The 20,017-nt window shown below is 46.9% G+C and overlaps 1 protein-coding gene across 1 annotated transcript in view; it reads right to left on the bottom strand.

The window, feature by feature from the left end:
• Positions 1 to 234: 234 nt before the first annotated feature.
• Positions 235 to 20,017, bottom strand: part of SEMA6B (semaphorin 6B) — a gene marked incomplete at both ends in the record, with an annotated part of 68,997 nt that continues 49,214 nt past the window's right edge. Inside the window, 6 exons of the mRNA XM_081321018.1 lie at positions 235 to 1,220; positions 3,553 to 3,611; positions 5,014 to 5,091; positions 9,419 to 9,559; positions 10,825 to 11,019; positions 17,516 to 17,665. Of these exons, the coding sequence (XP_081177144.1) occupies positions 235 to 1,220; positions 3,553 to 3,611; positions 5,014 to 5,091; positions 9,419 to 9,559; positions 10,825 to 11,019; positions 17,516 to 17,665 (1,609 nt within the window). The remainder of the gene's footprint in view (positions 1,221 to 3,552; positions 3,612 to 5,013; positions 5,092 to 9,418; positions 9,560 to 10,824; positions 11,020 to 17,515; positions 17,666 to 20,017) is intronic.

Genomic DNA, 20,017 nt, shown 5'->3' with positions numbered 1-20,017 from the left:
AAGAAAAGAGCCTCCTTTTGTGTCTCGCGCAGGTCTGGAACGGGACACAAATCTGTACGCTTGGGAAGTGGGGCATGCCGGCCCCTCCAGGCCACCCATGGGGGAATCAAGCATCTCTCACTGTCGTTTTCCTGCTTTGCTCTTCCTCCTCCTCCTCTTCCTCTATGCGGCGAAACCCCACCCCTTCTCTGAGGAAGGAGGTTACCAAGCCAAGCCACACACCCCTGACCAGCCCTATTTGACCGAAGACGGAGTCCGCTCTGCGCCACCGTATTTCAAGAGATGGCTGTAGTCTGTGAGGGTGTGCTGTGGGCCCGGCGTTGACGTCCTCTGCACCCGGGCGTGGGCTGCCTGACTTTCCCCGCTGTTGAACGTGTGGGTGCGCCTCAAATGAGCGCTCTCTTTGCTGCCCGCGCTGTTACTATTGAAGTTCAGCTTCTCGGGGTTCCACTGACTGCCCGTGTCACCGCTCGGAGCGGATACAACCCGCCGCCGATCTGGGCTGTCGTGCGGCGTGATGGGCAGCTCGCTGCCATACGAGCTGCGAGTCCCGCAGGGCCGGTGCGCCAGTGGGCCTGGCTGTGCTTGGATACTCCTCGGACCCTCGCCACCACTAACCGGGAGATAGCGCATGTCTAAGGAGAGGTCTGTTCCTTCGCTGTCCAATTCTTGGTCCATCAGCACAGACTGGCAGGAAATGGGGATGACTCGTCCGGAGCTCAGGTGCGACGGCACCGGGGTGTGTCCCGCGTGGAGAAGGATAACCGAGGACGGGGGTTCTCCTCCGCGCAAGGAAGCATTAATGAGATTGTGGCTGTACTCCCAGCTGCACGGCTTGGGGTAACGCTTTTGCTGCAAGGGGGTCTGCTCTGGCGTGGGGAGGACCCCCGAATCGAGGTCGTGCTGGCCCATCTTAATGAGTCCTTTGGGCCACCCGTTCTGCATGAGCGGAGCCAGTAGGTTTTCGGGCTGCCCGCCGGGTCCCCGGGAGCGCCGATCTCCCAGCCGGCTGACGCTGACCACGGATTCGCCATGCGCAAGGATGTTCTCCTTGTCTCTTCGTCGGGCGAGCTCCTTACGGTCTCGATGTCCGATGAACCAGCAGACGCTGAAGCCCGAGATCACTGCTCCGATGACGAAGGCCGCCACAGAAGAGATGACCAGCAAGTTGACGGACACCAGCCCGTTGGGTTCATCCACAAAGCTTTCGGTCACCAGGCCTGTAGGAATAAGACAGAATAACAGGGGTGGAAGGGACCTTGGAGGTCTTCTAGTCCAGCCCAAATTAGGGGCCGCTCGCTGCTCGCTTAACAACTGCCTTGCTTAATGCAATATTATATTTCTGCAAGGGAATTCTGGGAGTTGAAGTTCACACAGCTTAAAGCTGCTACGGTGGCGAAACACGGTTCTTGGCTAAAGGAAGCCAGTTCCTCTAGTCCTCCTTTAAGAATGACAGAATATCAAGAGTTGGAAGGGACCTTGGAGGTCATCTAGTCCAACCCCCTGCTCAAACAGGACACTCTACCTATCCCATTTCAGACAAATGGCTGTCCAATCTCTTCTTGAAAACCTCCAGTGTTGTAGCATTCACAACTTCTGGAGGCAGGTGGTTCCACTGGTTAATTGTCCTCACTGTCAGGAAGTTTCTCCTTACTTCTCGTTTTGATCTCTTTTTTATGATCTTCTTGTCCTGCCTTCAAGGGCTTTGGAGAATAGACCAAGCCCCTCTTTTCCATGACAGCCCCTCCAATATTAGAAGACAGTTATCATATCACCCCTAGTCCTTCTCTTCATTAAAATGAAATAGAAAAAAAAATAAAATAAAATTGGCTGAGCCATGACTGACAAATATAGCCCAAGAATTTTGTGGAAAAAATTCTGCTTTTGTAGTATTTTATTGATGTACAGATAGTCCTCAATGTATGACCACAACTGAGCCCAAAATTTACATCGCTAAGTGAGACGGTGATTGAGTGAATTTTGCCCCATTTTGCGACCTTTCTTGCCACATTTTTTTTAAAGTGAATCACTTCATTTGTTAATGTAGTAACAGGGTTGTTAAGCAAATCCGGCTTCCCCAGACTTTGCTTGTCAAAAGGTCACAAAAGGGGATCACGTGACTTTGGGACACTGCAAACCGTCATAAGTACGAGTCAGTTAGCAAGCCTCTGAATTTTGATCACGTGACCACGGAGATGCTGTGACGGTTGTTCACTGTGAAAAAAACAGTTGTAATTCACTTCAGAGAGCTGTTTGTCTGAAATGGTATAGAGTTTCCTACCTGAGCAGGAGGGGTTGGACTAGATGACCTCCAAGGTACTTTCCAACTTTATTATTATTAGTAGTAGTTTTTTTGAGTAACTTTGAACGGTCACTAAACGAACTGTTGTTAAGTCGAGGACCTCCTGGCATTTTATTTTATTTCTTTAATATTGTAAGCCGCCACCCAGAGTTACCCGGTGGTAAGACGGGCAGCTAATAAATTGGATAAACAAAGAAAATTAAAATGAAATGAACGATGTGTACTCTCTCGCTGAAAATGGCCTGTTTGTCAATCAGTCTGGGCCAAGAGTAGGCAACCTTGGCTCTTTTGTTACTTGTGGACTTCAACTCCCAGAATTCCTGAGCCAGCCATGCTGAGGGGAAAGAGAGAGGTTTCCAAGCTGAGCCATGCTGGCTGAGGAATTCTGGGAGTTGAAGTTCCACGAGTCATAAAAGAGTCAAGGTGGCCTACCCCTGGCCTAGGCCTAGGCCGCTTTATGACTCGTGGACTTCAACTCCCAGAATTCCTCAGCCAGCATGGGGGAAACTTTGGCCCTTTCATGACTGGTGGACTCCAAGCTGAGCCATGCTGGCTGAGGAATTCTGGGAGTTTTATTTATTTATTTAGTTATATTTATATACCGCCCTATTCCCTGAGGACTTATGAAGTTCTTCTTATGAAGTTCCACGAGTCATAAGAGAGCCAAGGTTGCCTACCCCTGGCCTAGGCCTAGGCCGCTTTATGACTCGTGGACTTCAATGCTAAGCACATTTGATTTGTGCTTAGATTGTAAGCCGCCCTGAGTCTTCGGAGAAGGGCGGGATATAAATGGGATTTAAAAAATGGGATATAAATGGGATTTAAAAAAAAAACCTCCCAGAATTCCTGAGTCAGCCATGCTGAGGGGAAAGGGAGAGGTTTCCAAGCTGAGCCAGACTGGCTCATGAATTCTGGGAGTTGAAGTCCACGAGTCATAAGAGAGCCAAGGTTGCCTACCCCTGGCCTAGGCCTAGGCTGCTTTATGACTCGTGGACTTCAACTCCCAGAATTCCTGAGCCAGCCACGCTGAGGGGAAAGGGAGAGGTTTCCAAGCTGAGCCATGCTGGCTGAGGAATTCTGGGAGTTGAAGTTCCACGAGTCGTAAAAGAGCCAAGGTGACCTACCCCTGGTCTGGGCTTTCTATCAGGATTAGGCAGTTAATGTCAGATGTCTAGGAACTGAACTCAAAAGTCAGAAAAAGGCAGAGTCAGCAAAAACTGGAAAAGTCTGCAACCAGGAGAGGCGCTCACCTTCACAATCACCCAGATAGGCAGTCTTGACGCCACCGATGTCTTGTTCAAACGCCAGCCTGCAAATTCAGGGACAAGGAATTGTAAAGTGTTGTAGACCTTTCCGAGCACTGATTTGTTTTTAATTTTAACTTATTTATACTATTGCCCAAACCACCCATCTCGGCTGCGTGCCTCTGAGCAGTTGACCACCAAAACTGTGGAATTGTACGAAAGGCTCTCCGACCTACATCAATAAAAGAGAATATTCATAGCTCAGGGTTGAACTGTGGGGTCCTTGGTGCTCTCTGAGCTGGGTGGCTTTCTTGCAGGCGTCTCATGACCCAACTAGCTAATGTCATCAGTGCTGGAAGGGAGTCAATGGGGTTTGTGGAGAGGAGGAGGAGGAGGAGGAGGAGGAGGAGGAGGAGGAGGAGGAGAACAATGACTGTGGGGTCCTTGGTGCTCTCTGAGCTGGGTGGTTTTCTTGCAGGCGTTTCATGACCCAACTAGCTAATGTCATCAGTGCTAGAAGGGAGTCAATGGGGTTTGTGGAGAGGAGGAGGAGGAGGAGGAGAGCAATGACTGTGGGGTCCTTGGTGCTCTCTGAGCTTGGTGGCTCTCTTGCAGAGGTTTCATGAGCCAACTAGGGAACTGTTCTGTACCAGCCTGCTACCGGCCCTGCAGAAAAGGCAACCCCTTTACAAACGGCAAGAGGCTGGAATTACGTCTGCCAAATTTATTACTACAAAAACAAACAAGACACGAACCAAGATACAGGAGCCTTGAAACACTATCCGAGCGGTTGCCTTCAGCAAACCAGCCCTCCCCACACATTCCCTTTATAAAGAGTTCAGGGCGTGGCTTCTCTCCTTCCGAGAAGCCCCATTGCCTTCCTCTGTTTACTCCTACTTGACTGCCTCCTGTGTCGGGCGTCCTTGAACAGGGCCAGCTGTGGGTCATCTTCATCCACACTGTCAGGCTCACACAGCTGGGTCTCTGTGGTGACCAAGTGGGAGGGGCCTGGCTGAGGGCTCTCATCAGCAAGATCTTCAACCCCCTCAGCAAGGTCTTCAACACCCCCCTCCTCCTCTGAGTCGTCCGACCCAACTGCCGAACCCACAGGCTGACCCTGAATCACAACAGGAACATCATCAGTGCTAGTAGGGAAGGGGGTTTATTAGGAGGAAGAGGAAGGAGGAAGGAGGGAGGAGGAGGAGGAGGAGGAGGAGGAGGACTGTAGGGTCCTTGGTGATCTCAGTGATAGAAGGGAGGGGGTTTGTTTGGAGGAGGAGGAGGCCTGTAAGGTCCTTGATGCTGTCTAAGCTTGATTCTTTTCTTGCAGATGTATCATGACCCAACTGGGGAACATCATCAGTCTAGAAGGGAGTTGGGTTTGTTGGAAGGAGGAGGAGGGGGAGGAGGGAGCAGGAGGAGGAGGAGGACCGTCCCGAAGCAAGGCCCTCCAAATCCTCAGAATACCTGGTGTTGCGTTCCACAAAAATACAAGATCCTTCCGGCGTCCAGCCGCAGTAGGGATCGTTGCTGGCCAAACAATTCCTGAAAGACGGAAGAGAAAGGAGACGTCATGAGGAGGCGACTCAGACCCAGATGGAGGAAGAGATCAAACTGGGACACCGCCAGGACCCCTCTTCCTAGCGATTCCCCCCCCCCCCGGGCAAGGACCCCAAATGTCCACAGAGTTGGATGCCTTGCAACTTTGCAAGCTGGTCTTCAGTTCTGCTCTGGAAGGGCAGCACCCAGAGGAATTCTAGATTTATCTGTCAAATATCACACCAGGCAAAGTCTGTGGAAGCCCTTGCAATGAGCTAGGGATAGGATCAACTTTTTTATTTTATTTTATTATTATTTTATATTTTATTTTATTTTATTTTATTTTATTATTTTATTTTATTTTATTTATTTAATTTATTTTATTTATTTTATTTATTTTATTTTATTTATTTTATTTTATTTTATTTTATTTTATTTTATTTTATTTTATTTTATTTTATTTTATTATTTATTTTATTTTATTATTTTATTTTATTTTATTTTATTTTATTTTATTTTATTTTATTTTATTATTTTATTTTATTTTATTTTATTTTATTTTATTTTATTATTTTATTTTATTTTATTTTATTATTTTATTTTATTATTTTATTTTATTTTATTTTATTTTATTTTATTTTATTTTATTATTTCTTGCCTAAGGCACGACTAGAACTCACAGTCTCCTGGTGATTGGCTCAAAGTCAACCAGCCAGCTTTCACGGCTAAGGCGGGACTAGAACTCACTGTCTCCTGATGATTGGCTCAAAGTCAACCAGCCAGCTTTCACGGCTAAGGCGGGACTAGAACTCACTGTCTCCTGATGATTGGCTCAAAGTCCACCAGCCAGCTTTCACGGCTAAGGCGGGACTAGAACTCACTGTCTCCTGATGATTGGCTCAAAGTCCACCAGCCAGCTTTCACGGCTAAGGCAGGACTAGAACTCACAGTCTCCTGCTTTCTAGCCTGGAGCCTTAACCGTTAGGCCAAACTAGAGATCCTCTTCATATGTCTTCAAAGGGGGTTGCACATAAGTTTGCTGAACCACCAGCGTCCCCAAATCTGCATGCATTTGAATATATTTAATCTTAAAGGGGGTGTTCCAAGCATTCTTGACTTCTCTGGAACTTGGTTATAGAAGGGGAACATTCTGGAAGGTGCAACTTTGGCCTTGTGGAGGACGGATGGAAAATAACCCCTATCATAACCTTGAATGGTCACTAAATAAACAGTCATAAGTCGAGGATTACCCCTATTCTCAAAAATCCGATTCTGCAAACATCCTGTACTTGGAGATGCATCCTGGAATCCGTGTCTTGCTGTTTGGGATGACATTTTTAGGGTTATTTTTTCACATTTGCAGGAAAAAAAATCTCTTTTTGCAAGGGGTTTAAACGGACTTTACAGCTTTGAGAGGATTCGGTATAAGAATGGCTGGTCCCAAAAAAAAGCATTCTTGCTTTTTGTCCCAATTTCCAAATGCAACGTTGAACATTCACAGCAAAGAATCTGAGGAACTGCGATCGAATTCTGCTCCACCTGCTCTGAAAAAAAACCCTCTGGGATTTTGACCTGCTGCTCTGCAGCAAGCCTGCATTTGCATTGATGTTTATTTCGAATTTTTAAGAGGCTGCCTTCGGCTGTATCCTTGGTTTTATGGCCAGCCCTTGTCCAGGGATCAAGCATTTCAGCCGAGAACCGGTGAATAACAAGGTTTTCATCGCTGGCAATTAAGTGCAGAAACCTTGCCAGGCTGGGAGAGGGGAGGAAAAAGGCCACCGTGGTGGGTGATGAATGAAGAAAAAGGCGCCTTTGCGGTCGCCACAGCCGGCAGCATTCTCCGATAATTGGTCAAAAACATCCGAGACAGATGCACGAGGCCGCTGACTGCATCCCTGAAATATGGCATTTATTAAACATGGCTGAAGAATATCAGCTGGCAAACGGGTGGGGGGTGGGGGGGTTAAGCTGAGCCAAGAAGCTGTCAACTTGCAACATTTTTTTTAATGGGTAGAGAGCTATAGTACAGGTGGTCTCTCGACTTACGACATCGTAAGTGGTGAGGGTCATCAAGCGGGTCGTCACGTGGGTGACATGATTTTATGAGAGTTTATAGGGAGAGCGGTCGTTACGCGAACCCGTTGTTCGCTAGGGGGTGGCTTTGACAAGAAGCAGAAGTAAACGCTGGTTTACCTCGGCAAACGTGTCGTAAATTATGGTCACGTGATCAGAGGGCAATGCAAGGGGATGGAAATGCAAGGGTGGGATACCACAGTGTTCAGAGAGGGAGGGACGGAGGGAGGGGGAAGGAAGGAAAGAAAGAAGGAAGGAAGGGAAGGAGGAAGAAGAAGAGAAATGGAAGGAGGGAGGGAAAAAGGAGGGAAGAAAGGAAGGAAGGATAAGGAAGGAGGGAGAAGAAAGGATAGGTAACGAAGGAGGGAGGGAGAGAAGGAAGGGAAAAGAAAGGGAAGGGAAAGGAAGAAAGGAAGGCAGGAGAAAGAAAAGGAAGGGAAGGAAGAAGGAAAAAAAAGGTTGGTAGGGCGAAAGCATAGAGGGAGGGAACGAAGGAAAAAGAAAGGGAAGGGAAAGAGGAAGGGAGGAAGAAGGGAGGGGAGGGAGGGAGGGAGGAAGGAAGGATGGACAGAAGGGAAAGGCAGGAAAGAGACACGAAGGAATTAAAAGACCAAAATGTACAGAATTGGCGTAGTTTATATTAATAGCTGCAAGGGTTTTACATGCCTTTTGTTATAAAAGTCCTCTGACGTCTTCTCTGGAGGAAAGGCTAACTAAAAGTGGAAGTCCAGAATAACCTTGCATTGCAAAAAAAAAAAAGAAAGAAATTTGACCTGGGATTTTTAATTGGAAACCTTTCTCGGGCTACAACTTGAATACACGCCATTGGGCCGCCTCGAAAATTTGGGCTTCAAAAGTCCTTCCTTTTAATTTGAGGCATAATTTGTAGCACAGTATTGACCTAATGCATTATTTATCACCGACAGTTTTCCTTTTAATGAGTCGAAGAGTGCTAAGCAAGCATATATTTATTTTTTTTGCTCAAAGCGGAAGAGCTTTGCGGACGTTGCTTAGGAAATGGATATGAGACATCTCATCCTACGGAGAACTTCTAATGGCGTAACGTAATATATTAATTTTAGGAGAGTCCAGATGTGTGCTTTTATCTGCCTGTGTTACTTTCCCTGTACACCACTGCTTCTCAACCTTGGCAACTTATTTATTTATTTTATTTATTTATTTAATTAAATTTTTATACCGCCCTTCTCCCGAAGGACTCAGGGCGGTGAACAGGGCATATCTTAAAACTACAAAAGTACAAAAGTTAAAAAAGAATTAAATTATTGCCCACAATAAAAACAATAAAAAATATATATAAATATTAAAACCCTAAGTAATTCCCCATCAGGCCAGCTTGTTCAAATAAATGGGTCTTTAACCCGCGCCGGAAGGAGCGGAGATCCGGTGCCATCCGGAGCTCAACCGGCAGCTGATTCCACAAAGCCGGAGCGCCCACAGAGAAGGCCCTCCCCCTGGGGGCCACCAGCCGACATTCTCTGACTGGAGGCACCCTGAGGAGGCCCTCTCTTGAAGATTAGGTGGACTTAAGGCAGGGCTAGAACTCACCGTCTCCTGGTGATTGGCCGAATGTTACCCAGCTGGCTTTCATGCCTCAGGTGGGGCTAGAATTCATTGTCTCCTGGTGATTGGCCCAAAGTCACCCAGCCAGCTTTCATGTCTAAGGCGGGACTAGAACTCACCGTCTCCTGGTGATTGGCCCAAAGTCACCCAGCCAGCTTTCATGCCTAAAGCAGGACTAGAACTCTCCATCTCCCAGTGTCTGGCCCAAAATTGCCCAGCTGGCTTTCATGTCTAAGACGAGACTAGAACTCACCGTCTCCTGGTGATTGGCCCAAAGTCACCCAGCCAGCTTTCATACCTAAGGTGGGACTAGAACTCACAGTCTCCTAGTGATTGGCCAAAAGTCACTGTGCCAACTTTCATGCCAAGGGCAGGTCTAGAACTCCCCACCTCCTAGTGATTGGCCTAAAGTCACCCAGCTGGTTTTAATGCCTCAAGCAGGACTAGAACTCACCATCTTCTGGTGACTGGCCCAAAGTCACCTAACCAGCTTTCAGGCATTAAGGCAGGACTAGAACTCACCATCGCCTGGTTTCCAGGCCATCACTTTAAGCACTAGCCCCAAACCACCGACTGGCATGACTTGATTTCCGCTGTGTTGTATCTCTTTCGTTGGGAACCCCTGCCCTGCCAAGGGCTGAACGCCCCCCAGCCCAGCTGCCGCAAAAGCGGGACTCACTTCATACAGGTGGAGTGCTGGTGGCACCTGGCCACTGGGGCTCGTACAACGCAGGGTGGGAAGGCCAGCAGCAGCGACCCCGTGGCCTTGTCCAGCTCCATGCTCAGCAGCTTCCGTTCGCCGGTTCCATCCTTGCCGCACCTGGGAAAAAGAGGAAGAGGATTACGGGCTGAAAGACTCAGCCAGATGTTTCGTCTGGATTTTCCATGTTTCTCCACCCATCGAGACTCAGGGGGTAATTATGGTTATTTATTCAATGTATATAAGCCACCCAACGCGTAACAACTCGGAGAGCGGCAGCAGTGAGTTTCGAAGTAAAAATGGGAAAAAAAGAAAAAAAAGAAAGAAAGACAAAAATGAAAAATGTCTTTGTGAGCCTCCCTCCCTGAGTTGCGTTTTAAGGTGGGAAGCTCTATCAATCTAAATAAAACAAAATAAAATAAAATAATTCACAGAATTCCCCAGTCAGCATGAGTGGACTTCAACTCCCAGAATTGCCCAGCCACCATGGGTAGACTTCAACTCCCAGAATTCTCTATCCAGCGCAAGAGGACTTCAACTCCCAGAATTCCCCAGCTGACATGGATGGACTTCAACTCCCAGAATTCCCCAGCCAGCATGAGTGGACTTCAACTCCCAGAATTCCCCAGCCAGCATGAGTGGACTTCAACTCCCAGAATTCCCCAGCCAGCATGAGTGGACTTCAACTCCCAGAATTGCCCAGCCACCATGGGTGGACTTCAACTCCCAGAATTCTCTATCCAGCGCAAGAGGACTTCAACTCCCAGAATTCCCCAGCCGACATGAGTGGACTTGAACTCCCAGAATTCCCCAGACAGCATGGGTGGACTTCAACTCCCAGAATTCCCCAGAAAGCATGGGTGGACTTCAACTCCCAGAATTCTCTACCCAGCGCAGGTGGACTCCCAGAATTCCCCAGCCGACATGGATGGACTTCAACTCCCAGAATTCCCCAGACAGCATGAGTGGACTTGAACTCCCAGAATTCCCCAGACAGCATGGGTGGACTTCAACTCCCAGAATTCCCCAGAAAGCATGGGTGGACTTCAACTCCCAGAATTCTCTACCCAGCGCAGGTGGACTCCCAGAATTCCTCAGCAAGGATCAGTGGACTTCAACTCCCAGAATTCCCCAGCTAGCATGGCTGCAGTCCTAACTCCCAGAATTCCCCAGCCAGCATAGGTCCAGTCCTAACTCCCAGAATTCCCCAGCAAGGATCGGTGGACTTCAGCTCCCAGAATTCTCTACCCAGCGCAGGTGGACTTCAACCCCTAGAATTCCCCCGCTAGGGTGAAGCCTCATTGCTTCCACCATGAACTCTGAAAAACCCAAGGGGCGTGCCTGGCTCTGTGGGCGCACAAGTGTGTTTGTGGGTTTCGACTCACTTGTCGCTGGGGTAGGTCTCAAATTCCTCCAGCAGCAAGCTGTGGGCCCTTGCCCGGGTGGGAGAAGAGCTGGCACTGAGGTTGGTGCGGATGAGAAATTTTAGGACAGTTCCCGAATCGGAGCCCAGGAACACAACGGTGTAGTTCCTGCCCGGTCCGGCTGTGTTGTCCGCCACAATCTTCCGGAGTTGGTACCTGCCGGGAAAGGATGGAGGTTAATCAGCCAGATGCAGAATTCACACACTGGGCCAGGTGAGTTACAACACCTTTTTGGATCCCACCTGAATTATTTTTATAAATACAGGCAGTCCTCGACTTACAATGCGGTTGCAACGGCACTGAAAATGGAGACTTAGGACCGTTGTTCACACTTACGACCGTTGCAGCATCCCCCTAGTCAGGTGATCAGAATTCAGACGCTGGGCCACTGACTTGTATTTATGACGGTCGCTGTGTTTCGGGGTCGTGTGGTCCCCTTTTACGACCTTCCGACAAGCAAAATCAAGGGGGAAGATCCAGATTCGCTTAACAATCACGTGACTCACTTAACAACTGCAGTGATTCACTTAGCAACGGCGGCAAGAAAGGTCGTAAAATGGGGCAAAACACACTTAACCACCGTCTTCCTTAGTGATAGAAATATGGGGCTCAACCGTGGTTCAAAATCACACCTATCTTTATTGTGTGAATGGATCACAGCATACAACCGTAAATATGAGGCTCCGTGACAGTCGTAACTTGAGGACTGTCTATATTCTATACCAGTTGTTCCGGCGGTTTTCCTACACTCAGCCTTCCCACTCTGAGAGCAGTTGGGGGGGGACAGGACAGTCCAATAAAACAGGATGAAATCCGTGTTTGCACCTTTCCCGAAGATCTCAGACAGCTGTTAGGTTGATGAATCAATCCGATCCTTCAAAGGATCAAATTACGGAAAATCGCTGGATCGCTACGGCGGATACGGGGAAAAAAAAACAATCCAGAAAATTAGTGAAAAAAATTTGACGGTGTCATTGCAGCTGTTTTCATTACAATTTGCTGTGGCTGTTTTGCATATGAAGGCAAAGGAAACAATGGTGGGCGGGGCCTGGCGCAGGAGGGGAGGAGTCACCATGCCACCCCTGCAGGTTAAAAAAAACACAAAACAGCTGCAAAATATAAATGTAATAAAATAAATAAATAAATAAATAAATAAAATGAGGTTGTTTCCTTTGCCAAGGTTGTTACACACGTACCCGGATAACACACACACACACACACACACACACACACACACACACACACACACAGAAATTGTCCTCAGTGCAGTTGTAAAAACAGCCAACCCATGTGAAACAACTCACCCCCCCCCCCACCCCCCAACTCCCCCTGCAAATGCTATCTCCTGGTGTGCAATTTTTGCAAGACGACAGAAATAATGCTTGATTAATTTCACATAAAACAGCAATTAAGACAGATTTAATTAGATCCAGACGGTCTGAGCTGAGACGCTTAGGAAATTAAGAGAAGCTAGCGTTTCCTTCGCTCTCCTCCACCTGCCTGGGGGGGGGGAAACAATAATCAAGGTAAATTGTGACAAGACCAGCCATAGTGTAACTACAAATACTCCTCGACTTACAACTGTTCACTTAGTGGCCAAAATTACCATGGAACTGGAAAAAAAGTAACTTATGACCGTTTTTCACACTAACGGCCGTTGCAGCCTCTCCACAATCAGGTGAGCTTGGCAATTGGTTTGTATTTATGATGGTTGCATTGTCCCTGGATGGGAGGGGGGGTCACATGATTCCCTTTTAAGACCTTCTGACAAGCAAAGTCGACGGGAGAGCCAGATTCGCTGAACGACCGCGCGACTCACTTAACAACTGCAGTGATCCGCTTAAGAACGATGGCAAGGAAGGTGGCGAAATGCGGCAAAATGAGCTTAACGACCATCTTGCTCAGCCGTACGTAGAAATTTTGGGTGCAATTGTGGTCGTAAGTTCGAGGACTGCTTTTTTGGCTTCGATGAGGAGGAGTTTGCCAGATGTTGCTGCATGCAACAGATAGGAGGAGCCTAAGGCTTTGCTAGCCCACATCTGGGAAGCAGCCGATTAAACCTGGGGTCAGGAAAGGTCACTGTGATAATTGGGTAGGTCTAGTAGTTTAATGAAGAGGATTAGGGGTGACATGATAGCATAGAGATATTTGAGGGTCTGTCTCAAAGAACAGGGGGGGTCCACCTATTCTCCAAAGCGCCCGAAGGCAGGACAAGAAGCAACGGATGGAAACTCACCAAAGAGAGAAGCAACCTGGAACTAAGGAGAAATTTCCTGACAGTGAGAACAATTAACCAGTGGAACAACCTGCCTCCAGAAGCTGTGAATGCTCCAACACTGGAAGTTTTTAAGAAAAGACTGGACAGCCATTTGTCTGAAATGGTATAGGGTTTCCTGCCTGAGCAGGGGGTTGGACTGGAAGACTAGAAGAGAAGCAACCTGGAATTAAGGAGAAACGTCTTGACAGTGAAGACAATTAACCAGTGGAACAGCTTGCCACCAGAAATCGTGGGCTATCGCTGGAGATTTTTAAGAAAAGGCTAGACAATCACCTGTCTGAGATGGTATAGGTTCTCCTGCTTAAGTGGGGGGTTGGACTAGAAGACCTCCAAGGTCCCTTCCAGCTCTATTCTATTCTATTCTATTCTATTCCAATTCTCAATAAAAATTCTATTCTATTCTATTCTATTCTATTCTATTCTATTCTATTCTATTCTATTCTATTCTATTCTATTCTATTCTATTCTATTCTATTCTATTCTATTCTATTCTATTCTATTCTATTCCAATTCTCAATAAAAATTCTATTCTATTCTATTCTATTCTATTCTATTCTATTCTATTCTATTCTATTCTATTCTATTCTATTCTATTCTATTCTATTCTAATTTCTATTCTGTTCTGTTCTGTTCTGTTCTGTTCTATTCTATATTCCAATATCCATTCTATTCTATTCTACTTTACTCTACTCTATTCTAATTTCTATTGTATTCTGTTCTGTTCTGTTCTGTTCTGTCCTGTCCTATCCTATCCTATCCTATCCTATCCTATCCTATCCTATCCTATCCTATCCTATTCTATTCTATTCTATTCTATTCTATTCTATATTCCAATATCCATTCTATTCTATTCTATTCATTATTCCATATTCTATTCTATTCTATTCTATTCTATTCTATTCTATTCTATTCTATTCTATTCTGTATTCCAATATCCATTCTATTCTATTCATTATTCCATATTCTATTCTATTCTATTCTATTCTATTCTATTCTATTCTATTCTATTCTATTCTATTCTATTCTATTCTATTCTATTCTATTCTATTCTATTCTATTCTATTCTATTCTATTCTATTCTGTATTCCAATATCCATTCTATTCTATTCTATTCTATTCTATTCTATTCTATTCTATTCTATTCTATTCTATTCTATTCTATTCTATTCTATTCTATTCTATTCTAATTTCTGTTCTGTTCTGTTCTGTTCTGTTCTGTTCTATTCTATATTCCAATATCCATTCTATTCTATTCTACTTTACTCTACTCTATTCTAATTTCTATTGTATTCTGTTCTGTTCTGTTCTGTTCTGTTCTGTTCTGTTCTATTCTATTCTATTCTATTCTATCCTATCCTATCCTATCCTATCCTATTCTATTCTATATTCCAATATCCATTCTATTCTATTCATTATTCCATATTCTATTCTATTCTATTCTATTCTATTCTATTCTATTCTATTCTATTCTGTATTCCAATATCCATTCTATTCTATTCATTATTCCATATTCTATTCTATTCTATTCTATTCTATTCTATTCTATTCTATTCTATTCTATTCTATTCTATTCTATTCTATTCTATTCTATTCTATTCTATTCTATTCTATTCTATTCTATTCTATTCTATTCTATTCTATTCTATTCTGTATTCCAATATCCATTCTATTCTATTCTATTCTATTCTATTCTATTCTATTCTATTCTATTCTATTCTATTCTATTCTATTCTATTCTATTCTATTCTATTCTATTCTATTCTATTCTATTCTATTCAGAATTCTGTTCTATTCTATTCTATTCCTCCAAGGTCCCTTACAACGCTGTTATTCTGTTCTCTTCTATTCCCTAAAACAAGATTAACTTGGTTAATCGGGAGGCTTATTTTGGAAACATCAAAGGCTCGTTTCAGGAAAGGCCTCTCGTTGCTGTACAAGTGAATCTTGCTTCCAACGCTTCCTTTGCCTCCGGCCTCCGGCTTCTCCCTGGCTGGCAAATCGAAGCAGATGTCATGGTTTAATTGGCTGAAACTTACACCGTTAAATGCCCCGAAGGGAGAGAAGGCTGCCTCCGACTGGCGGGTAGGGGGGGTGGGGGGGGGGCCCTGCTCTTTATTTATTTACATTTTGTGGTTTATTTCCAGGGCGTCCTCGACTTACGACCGCAACGAAGCGCAAAATTCCCATCGCTAAGCGAGAGACAGTTCTCTGGTGATCTTTTCTTCATTTTGGCCCCTTCCTTTGCCTCACTTGTTAAACAAATCGCTGCCGTTAAGTTAATTAGACAGTTTTTTTTTTAACGTGAATCTCGCTTCCCCATTGACTTTGCTAACCCTAACCCTCACCACCCCGGGACGCTGCGACCGTCGCAAGTACGAGTCAGTTTCCGAGCGTCTGAATTTTGATCACGTAACCAAAAGGGGAAAAGCTCTGTTTTTCTCCCCCCAGTGCCGTTGTAACTTTGAATGGTTACTAAACGAACGGTCGTAAGTCGGGAACTCCCTTTGTTTATGGAAACAATTTAGAGGCCGCCTGGCTCTTAACATCTCTGGACAGCTTATGGTGAAGAAAGCAAAATGGGATTGCAGGCTGTCCGGTCCCTTTTTTGATCAACGACAAGGGGCGAGAACAGCAGCAAAAAAGGAGAGAGAAATTCATGAGCGGCGCAAAGAGAAAGGGATGCAGAGAGTCCTCGACTTACGGCCAGCTGCTTAGCAACTGTCTGAAGTTACCAACCACCTGGAAAAGGGGGATTTTACGCCCCAGAGCTGAAGTCCCAATGGTCGTCTCCCCTGGGGTCGTGTGACTGAATTTCAGGTACACGGCAACTGCGTCGCATTTATAGCTGTTCGACAAATCTGGCGGTCAGGTGACTGCATTTTACGACGGTTTTTGGCCAAATGGAAGTAGCTTAGCGACTGGAGGAGGGAGGAGGGAGGAGAAGAGGAGGAAGAGGGAGAGGAGGAGAAGGAGGAGGGGAGAAGAAGGAGGAGAGAAAGAGGAGAAGAAAGAAGGAGGAGGAGGAAGAAGAAGAGGAGGAGGAGGAGGAGAAGGAGAAGAAGGAGAAGAAGATGAGGAGGAGGAGGAAGGAGAAGCAGCAGCAGAAGAAGCAGAAGCAGAAGGAGGAGAAGAAGAGGAGTTAGAGGAGGAGGAGGAGGAGGAGGAAGAGGAAGGAGAATGAGAAGCTGAAGCAGAAGAAGAGGAGGTAGAGGAGGAGGAGGAGGAGGAAGAGGAGAGAAGGAGAAGAATAGGAGGAAGGAGAATGAGAAGCAGAAGGAGAAGAAGAAGAGGAGGTAGAGGAGGAGGAGGAGGAAGAGGAAGGAGAATGAGAAGCTGAAGCAGAAGCAGAAGCGGAAGAAGCAGAAGAAGAAAAAGAAGAAGAAGAAAGAAAGGAAAAGCAGAAGAAAAAGGAGAAGAAAGAAAGGAAAAGCAGAAGAAGAAGACAAGAAGAGGAGAAGGAGAAGAAAAAGAAGAAAAGAAGAAGAAAGAAAGGAGAAGCAGAAGAGGAGGAGAAGGCAGAGGAGAAGCAGAAGAAGCAGAAGAAAAAAGAAGAAGAAAAGAAAAGCAGAAGAAGAAGAAGAAGAAGAAGAGGAGAAGGAGAAGAAAAGAAGAAGGAGAAGAAGAGGAGGAGGAGGAGGAGAAGAAGGAGAAGGAGAAGAAGAAGAAGGAGAAGAAGAGGAGGAGGAGGAGGAGAAGAAGAAGAAGGAGAAAAAGAGGAGGAGGAGGAGAAGAAGGAGAAGAAGAAGAAGGAGAAGAAGAGGAGGAGAAGAAGAAGAAGAAGAAGAAGAAGAAGGAGAAGAAGAGGAGGAGGAGGAGGAGAAGAAGAAGAAGAAGGAGAAGAAGAAGGAGAAGAAGAGGAGGAGGAGAAGAAGAAGAAGAAGAAGAAGGAGGAGAAGAAGAGGAGGAGGAGGAGGAGAAGAAGAAGAAGAAGGAGAAGAAGAAGGAGAAGAAGAGGAGGAGGAGAAGAAGAAGAAGGAGAAGAAGAAGAAGGAGAAGAAGAAGAAGGAGAAGAAGAGGAGGAGAAGAAGAAGAAGGAGAAGAAGAAGGAGAAGAGGAGGAGGAGGAGGAGGAGAAGAAGAAGAAGAAGAAGGAGAAGAGGAGAAGAAGAAGAAGGAGAAGAAGAAGGAGAAGAAGAGGAGGAGGAGAACAAGAAGAAGAAGAAGAAGATGGAGAAGAAGAGGAGGAGAAGGAGAGAGAGAGGGGAGGAGGAGGAGGAGGAGAGAAGGAGAAGAAGAAGAAGAGAGGAGGGGGGAGAAGAAGAAGAGAGAAGAGAAGGAGAGAAGAGGGAGAAAGAGAATGAGAAGCAGAAGAAGCAGAAGCCAAAGGAGGAGGAGGAGGAGGAGGAGTTGTTCTTGATGACTCTTCACTGCTCACCGGGCCACGCTCCGGATGATCCAAGGGGCGTTTCCCAGCGAGGGGACCGACTCGTCCATCAGCGGATGCGTCTTGACAAAGTTCAGGATCTCGTCGGGAAAAAGGCTGGAGGAATTGTGTTGCATTCCAGGCACCGCACAGCAACCTGGTCTGGGGAACAGAAGAGGAGACGCTGAACGGCAGGGCAGCGGGAGACGGCCAACCTTTGGGGGGGTCCTTTGCCCTGACCCCTTCCCTCCCCGGGTCATCGGCCACCCCTCCCACGTCCTTCGCTGGCTATCCCATCCTTTGACTTGCAATCCTCCGCTTAGTGACCGCTTGAAGTTACGACGGCAGCGGAAAAAAGCGACTCAAGAGCTCTTTTCACACAACCGCTGGCAGCTCCCCCCTGGCCACGGGATCGAAATCCGGAGGCTTGGCCGATGACTCGCATTTACGACGGTCGTGGCCTCTCGGGGTGCGTGGGTGCTCCCGTTTTGGCGACCTTCCGACAAGCAAAGTCGACCGGGGTGGGTGGGGGAAGCCAGATTCAACTGGACCGCCGCGTCACTAATTGAACCGGGGCGGCGATTTGCTTAACAACGTCAGCAAGGAAGGTCGTAAAACGGGACAAAGCTCTTTTTCAACGGCTGGCAGGTATTTATGACGGCTGTGGTGTCCCAGGGTCCTGTGTTCGGTTTTGGCGACCTTCCAACTGGCAAGGCCAAGCGAGGAGTCAGAAGGTCGCCAAAGGGGAGAGTCACATGACCCTGTCGTAAATGCGAGTCGGTGGCCTAGCGTCTGAATTTTGATCAGGTGACCGCAGGGAGGCTGTGACACTTGCAAGTGTGGAAAAAATACTTATAAATAAGTCCCTTTTTCAGGGGCTGCTGTAACTTAACGGCCACTAAATGAATGGGGGTAAGTCAAGGACTCAATGACATGTCCAGTCGCGGAGAAATTGGCCTTGAGCTCAGCTGCGAGACTGAGCAGCACCAGGAGGAATTCCCTGAGGACTAGAAACATTTCGGTAGGGTCTACGGAGATTCTCAGTCATCCAGGTCACAGTTTGTCCCAAAGGTGCTTTTTTTTTCAGGAGGCAACTGGACTTTCTTGTTTTTTCCTTTGAAGACGTTTCGCTTCTCCTCCAAGAAGCTTCTTCAGCTTCTGACCGGATGGTGGGGAAGGGAAGGATTTATACTCCTTGCAGACAGCTGGTCATTTGCATCCTTTTTCAGAGAGTCCTTGAGGCCACTGGGAGGTTTGTCTGTGTCCTCAGGGTCACCTGAGTGGTGCAAATGGGTGTGGAGCCCATGTTGGCTAGTTCTCCTATGTCAGACATGTCAAACACAAGGCCCGGGGGCCGGATCCGGCCCGCAAAGTGGTTTCATGCGGCCCGCGAAGCCATCCTGGAAACAGTGAGGGCACGGCCCCCACTGCCTTGGCCCTGGCCCAGAGACCCTCCTCCTGCCAGAGACCCCCAGATCTGTCCCACTCCTGCCCAGGCCCCCATAGGCACCCTTGATGCCAACGATGTAGAGCTGGCCACGCCCACCCAGTAGGCCATATGCACTCTAGCCACGCCCACCCAGTAGGCCACGCCCACCCAGGCCACACCCACCCCTTTAGGGCAACCGCAATGCTGATGCGGCCCTCAATGAAAGTGAGTTTGACACCCCTGTCCTATGTTGTGCATTTACACACACGATACGACATAGGAGAGCAAGTCCGTCAGGATAAGAGTCAGCAGTCTACCTGCAGTTAAAAGGCAAAGGCCCCTTTTTCCACGACAGCGAAGTCCACAGTTTGGACGGAGAAGACCGCCGGCTTGAAAGAGCGGTCCAAGAGCCCGTCCACAGCGGTGGCCAAAATTGTGGAAAGCTTTTTTTTTGGGGGGGGGGGGACAAGCGTACAGTAGAAATGCCACCTTGGGTTAAGCTTTTCTTCTGATTTCTTTATCACTGCAGCCTTCTTCGCTTAATAATACTATTTTTTGCGTCGCTTTCTGGCCGACCGGTCGACTCTTTGCTGCCATGACTTTCATTTTATTACCTTTTTACAAGCTCGCTAAATGAAAGAACGTAACCACCCCCACCACCACCCCAACCGACTCGATAGCGATCCCATAACACACTGACAAATGTCCTCCTCTCGGCTTCAATACACGGCATCGGTCACTGGATCCTGCCGCGATCTGATTGGCTGATTGCCAAAACAAGAGGACGCCCGATTGGCTCTCTAAACACTCGCGCTCGTTGGCTACAACCAGATGAAGGGAAGCTAGCTGATATCCACCTAAGCAAGTTGTGCTTCCTGTTTCTGGTTATTTGGCTATATAACTTTTCATAGAATACAGCACAGATAATTGAACAAACTTTGTTGCGTTGCATTCTGGATTAAATTATCTTTCCATCGATATATAATTTTATGGTAAGGTAAAGGTAAAGGTTCCCCCGCACATGCGTGCTAGTCGTTTCCGACTCTAGGGGCCGGTGCTCATCTCCGTTTCAAAGCCGAAGAGCC

Source organism: Vipera berus (assembly GCF_964194415.1).
Source record: "Vipera berus genome assembly, chromosome: 1".
In the NCBI taxonomy this organism is placed as follows: domain Eukaryota; kingdom Metazoa; phylum Chordata; class Lepidosauria; order Squamata; family Viperidae; genus Vipera; species Vipera berus.
This window is presented reverse-complemented; position numbering and strand designations above follow the sequence as displayed.